The 6,000-nt window shown below is 56.8% G+C and overlaps 1 protein-coding gene across 1 annotated transcript in view; it reads left to right on the forward strand.

The window, feature by feature from the left end:
• Positions 1–5,793, forward strand: part of Esrrb (estrogen related receptor beta) — a 100,027-nt gene extending 94,234 nt beyond the window's left edge. The window contains exon 7 of the mRNA XM_033766694.1: positions 2,520–5,793. Coding sequence (XP_033622585.1) covers positions 2,520–2,764 — 245 coding nt within the window. The 3' untranslated portion in view covers positions 2,765–5,793. The remainder of the gene's footprint in view (positions 1–2,519) is intronic.
• Positions 5,794–6,000: the final 207 nt, after the last annotated feature.

Raw genomic sequence — 6,000 nt, forward strand, 5'->3', positions numbered from 1 at the left:
ATCCTGCCTCTGCCTCCTGCTTGCTAAGTGTCAAGCAGCCTGACCTCCCTGAGCATCAGTGTCTCATCTTTGAAATAAGGAGAATAACAGCTCATTACAAAGACAAATATGCAGTGCTACACCAGAAGCACTGGGGGTAGTGCCTGGCCCAGACGCTCTCCTTGTTCTTTGAGCTTCTGCTCAGCTCTGACGGAACTGTTATGGGCAGCCTGAGGGGGGCAGTAGATGGGCCCCTGCCCTGGGGCGAAAACATGGACACAGCTGCAGCAGAAGTAGGTGCCGCTCCCCCACCTGCCCCGCCCCCCAGGAGAGAGCAGGTGTAGAGAGCTTCCGGCCGAGCCTTCAGCTGGGAGGGAGCATCCTAAAATGCAGGAGGACTGAGCAGGCCCGGGAGAGGGAGGGGAGCTGTGTAGCGGTGGCCCCTGAGCACTCAGCTAGAGGCAGGACTGGGGGGCTGGTTAGAAGAGCAGGGTGGGGAGGCTGGGAAGGTCAGGGTGGGAGTGGGGCGGGCAGCACAGAATCAGCAGAGGTTCTGGGCCTGAGACCTGTCCCTAGACTTGGGGCAGGGAGTGAGCCAGGCCGCCAGTGGGGAGAGAGTGTGTCGGCTGGAAGAGGGGTGTCCCAGACCACTGAGAGGCTGTGGTGGCAGCAGCAGGGACCACTGTCGATGCCACTGCTGAGGCTGAGTGGATGAGGTGACAGCGTGAGTTCAGTGGCTTGGAACTCAAGGCAGAGGGGCAGACTCCTCTGAGACGGACCGTGGCCCTGGACCTCACCTCTTGGGAGCCTGTTGACCGACCGAGCACCATTCACCCTGCATCCCAACCATCTCCAGACCCGTCTGACAACAGAAAAAATTCATAGCTATTGATTTTGTAATTAACAGTTTATCAATGCCATCAATACAGACTTGCTGATGGATCGTGAAGAAATTAATCTTGCAATGTTATTTTATTTCACTTTTGGTCGAAGGCACCTGCCAATTCTGGCCTCCTTGGGGAGAATGGGGGTGGGTGATGCGGGGGAAGGGGAGCTGCGTGCACGGCTGGGGCCCAGACTGGCAGAGACAGCCGCATTTTGAGCACACACGGTACATGGCTGTGTATAGGAAGGGAGCCATATTTCATCTCAGTTGGCAAAGGAGGAGTCCTCACTAGCTTGGCAGCAGGCAGTTAAAAAAAAATCAGAGGTAGGGGACGAGTACCACCCCAGTCATGCAAGGGCATCACCCCCAGACTGAGTCCCTACAATAATTAACACTAGGTAATGTTACTGGGTATTTACCAAGTGCCCAGGAATGTGTTGTTTCATTAACCTTCACCACCACCTTTGTAAGTATGCATTTGTATTTGCTGCATTTTACAGATGAGGAAGCAGTCTCAGAAAGACTAAGTAACTTGGCTAAAGTCACACAGCATCTCTAAATGCTTTTCTACCTTGTTCTGCCATTCCCTACTCAAGAGGAAGAGGCAGGACCTCGGGAGGTACGGGCCTAGTGTAGACCCAGAGAAGGTCAGGGGTTCCTGGGGTCAGCCAGTTAGTGCAGCTCCCCTTGGCAGTCTGATCTCAGCTAACCAAGAGGCACCCCTAAGCCAGTCTTTCTGTTTTGGGAATTCATGCAATTTGTGCAGCCTTCCTGATGACTTGCTGCCCCTCCCCTGTTACCTCTGGCAAGCCTTGGGGTTGCAGTTCAGGATGGACCCTGGTCCTTCAGGAAAGGAAGAAGTCTGCTTAGTTTCCCCCGGGGAGTGGCATCCTGGAGATCCTCTTCGCTTTGGCTCATACACAACCTGTGCCCCAGTGGTCACCTTCCTGCTCTGCTGAGATTTCGGTAAATTTCCTTCAGACCCACCCACGGCCTGAGTTCAGAGCCCTCCCCAATACATATATTGATGCACTACTGGGGATCAAACCCAGGACCTCACATGTGCTGGGCAAGTGCTTGCTCTACCCTACCCTGTCCCTAAGATCTTAGAGGAGGCCCAACAGCTCTGTCCACCACCGTGCCCTGTGCCCCCCACCTCGGGGTGCCCCGGCAGAGAGCTCAGCCCCTTTCCTTGTCCGTAACCAGAACTGTGTGAGGGCAGCACAGCCTGGAGGAGTGGTACCTGGCAGCAGTGGGGGGCTGCGGAGAGAGTGATCTCTGTAGCCTGATGGTGGTGGGAGCGAGCCTTCCCCTCGGCATGCACTTCTTCTAAACCCTTAGCTGTGTAAGGAGCCATTGAAGTAGGTTCACAGATAAGGAAAGTGAGGCACAGAGAAGTTAACTTGCATAAGTCACACTCCAGAGTCCACTGTGAGGTCCACCCAGGTTCAGCCCCTCGACATCTGCGCCGCCTCCTCTTGGTGACTCTTGAGACGTGTCCTCCGCAGATGTGTGTCCTCCCCTGGGTCTGAGCCCCAGTTCTGTCTTCGGCCTCTCTGCTCTCCCTGAGCCTGGCTCTGCTCTGTAAAGTGAGGGATAAGAGGTGGCCCCGCTTGCTTGCGGGTCAGTACTGATGCCTGCCTTGCGCCTGCAGATTCCATGTACATCGAGGACCTGGAGGCCGTGCAGAAGCTGCAGGACCTGCTGCACGAGGCGCTGCAGGACTACGAGCTGAGCCAGCGCCATGAGGAGCCGCGGAGGACGGGCAAGCTGCTGCTGACGCTGCCCCTGCTGCGGCAGACGGCCGCCAAGGCCGTGCAGCACTTCTACAGCGTCAAGCTGCAGGGCAAGGTGCCCATGCACAAACTCTTCCTGGAGATGCTGGAGGCCAAGGTCTGACTGCCTGGCACACGGACCGACAGATGGACGCACCAGTGTGGAGACTCCCTGCCTCCAGCCTCGACCTCCGGCAAGGGACTTCCTGCCTCTGGGTTGTGTGTGCAGACTCGGGGGCAGGGCGTGGCCTCATCTGTCACCTGCTTTTTCTTTGGTACATTTTTCCTTCTCCACAGGCAGCCCTGAGGCCTGGGCCAGGGCTGACTCCCTTTGACACTGGAGACCACTGGAAGAAGCTCCCCTCTCCCCACCAGACCACCAAGAGGCATCGTGTGTACTTCCAGACGCACTCTGGTCTGAGCCTGGGTGGGCGGTTTGACACTCGGGATTCTGGGAACTCCCTCGGGTACCAGGTTCTTAGGGGTCACCAGCTGCCTCTTCCAGGGGTCCTGTCTGCCCTGAGGTCCTGTGGGACCCCTCAGGAGACCCCATACCTCCCACAGTCCGCACGGATCCATCCCTTCTGAGCCCCACACGTGCTCAGCTCCCAGCCCGGTGCACCTTAGGGAGCAGCAGCTAGAGCTGCTTTTCCCTGGGCACCCACCCCTTGGTGCTTCCCGATCACCTCCCGTTGGTGCGCCAGTGCCTACCTGTTCTCTCCTCTCCTCCCCCACCTCAGGGCTTACTCAGCCTGGGGCATCGGTCAGCTACAGTGTCCAGGCCTGGAGACAGGGATGTGCTGGCTTAGAGAAGAGTCGGTCCAGTCTGCTCCCCACAAAACCTGGGGCCTGAGGGAAGTTCAGGGCTCAACCCCCTCCAGGGATACATGGGGATTCTTGCTTGAGGCCAGCAGTCCTGGAAGAGTCCCAGCAGGATAGAGAGACCCAGCCACAGTGGGGTGCAGGTGAACTCTGCAGAGGGGACCAGGAGTCCACCCTGCCTGGTCCTTGACCTCTAGGTCAGTGGTATCCAGTGCCCTTGGTGGGGTGGGGGCAGCTGACAGTGGGAAGGAAGGAAGCAAGGAGAGATTCCCCCTGCAACCCATAGAAGCAAGGCACACCTACCGTAGGAGGGTGGCCTGCATCCCTCAGGCAGAGGGCGCTCTGGGCCAGCCCTGGCGGGGTCCCCACAGTGTTGCTGCTCTGTAGGGTCATCACCAGCCGGTTCTGCCAAAGACTTTCAAGTTTTCGCACAGCACTCTGTCCCGGGAAACCCCTCAGCCAGATGCATGGGACAGTTGCTCGCCTTGCTGCTGTGGGTGACTGAGAAGCCATTCTCACCCATGCTGGGGCCAACTCTGAACCTCCCGTTGGTGCTCACGGGCTGGCAGCACGGAGAACCCCCAGGGATCGAGGGGTTCAGTCTGTGATGGGGACTGTCCCTGCCACCTTTGGAAACATCAGAACATCTGGGCTTGGGTCCCCAGCCCACACTCTGCTTGCCCAGCCTTCCCTCACCAGGAGAGACTGGCAGCTCTCAGCTAGCACTGGGGCATCAGGCTCCTCGAAGGCTTTTCCGTTGGCGGCAGTTCTGCTGGTCTCACCTCCCTGGCCTAACACCCTGAGACCACTAGGCCTGAGCTCCTGGGCTGGGATTTTCTGAGGTCTTCGAGGCAGAAGGGAGGATGACCAGACCCAGCCACTGCAGACCATATGCCCATGTCGTCATGTAGAAAGTAGTAAGGATTCTGAGAGATCTTCTCCCCCTCACCTGTGGGAAGTTAGGTCTGAGTCACGGTCACACAGGGAGTCCACACTGGAGCACCAGTGCCTGATCCCCTAGCTCTCCACGCTGCCCCCTTTTTCTGATCCGGTGGTCACACAAGTTCATCATAAAAAGGTATCTTCTGGACCTTAAGAAACCCAGGCTAAACCTCAAGTCTAGCAATCCTGAGGGCCTGATCTGAAGGATGCTGGTGAGATGTTGGGGTGTGTTCGTTGTCATCCAGCATCACTGCCACCAGGAGAGGTGAGGGTGGCATTTCATCAGTGGGCACACAGCTGTATGGTGTCACTTTGTGCTCAAGTGTTACCTGTCAGCACCTGGAGGGGCTTGTGCACAGCTGGCACTTGCTGCCTATCTCTTGGGGACAGCATGTGGGCCCTGCCCTTGGCAGCTCTGCCTCCCTGGCTCTTATTTCCCCAGGTTCCCAAGTTTGAACCTTCTCCAGAGAGGGCTTGGTTCTCTGAGATGGAACTGCAGGGACATGCAAAAGGAGAGCTGCAGCTCGGGTGATGGTACCCCACACCCGGGCCCTGGTTCAGGCTTGCTGGGTGTGCAGGGCGTCTGGAGCAGAGGGGTAGGGGCCCACTTCTCTGGAAAGCCAGATGGGGACCTCCCAGGGGAGGGCAGGGCGCTGACCTAATGGGAATGTGGGCGGGAGGAGAGTGAATGCCCTGCACTCCCAAACAACAGAACCCGAGTTTGCCCCTCTAATCTGCCATTTCTGGATAATCTGTAAAGCGGACATATCCCTTCTCAGTTGTATACTCGTGATACAGGTCATTTGAAACAAACCAAGAAATAAAATCCAACCACGGAGAAAGTGGTGCCGGCTGGGTTTTGTTTGGTTCCCTTGTCCCCGTTCCTCCTGCTCCAGATGGCTTTGTCGTGTGTGTATGTGTGTGATAGCGTCTCCAGTGTCTGCATGTAGACACTTTGACAATTTTCCGAGGCCTCAGTTTGAGTAAGAGACTTGTGGAGAAGGGTTAGGAGGTGGTGGCAGGGGCTGAGAGGAACAGGGTGCCTGTCTGTGCTAGGACACCGTTCCAGACTCCTCCCCAGGCCAGACAGAAGTGACAGACGAAGGCCATTGCGACAGACCAAAGGGCCCAGGCTGTGTCCGTGCCCACAGAACAGCACCAAAGAAAAGCACTATGTGGAAAGATGGCTTTATTTTGTGATGATAATACAACTGGAATGGCTTCTTGAAATGTGTATATTTTTAAATGGCAGTCCCTCGTTGCCATGTTGCCCTCTGTATGTATTCACCCTGTATGTGTCCCCCATGGACCCCTGTAAATCATACACCCTAGTTGCTTCCATCCTGGTTCCACCCTGGTGCCATGTATCTGGAGTCTAATAAATAAGGACAGGCCTGTTGGAGAGTTCCTTCACACGTCTTCCCAGGCTCGCTGTCCTCTGGACAGCGCTGCCCCGCAGGTGTCAGGCTGAAAGCAGGCCGGCTGTCCTGGGAGCCACAGCCTCAGACTTACCAGGGTGGGAGGCGGTCAGGCATTTTGAAAGCATCATTGATCATTGCGTGCCTAGAATGCACAAGGCCACGGACGGGTTCAATC

Source organism: Fukomys damarensis, unplaced genomic scaffold (genome assembly GCF_012274545.1).
Source record: "Fukomys damarensis isolate Sample0158 unplaced genomic scaffold, DMR_v1.0_HiC HiC_scaffold_21, whole genome shotgun sequence".
In the NCBI taxonomy this organism is placed as follows: domain Eukaryota; kingdom Metazoa; phylum Chordata; class Mammalia; order Rodentia; family Bathyergidae; genus Fukomys; species Fukomys damarensis.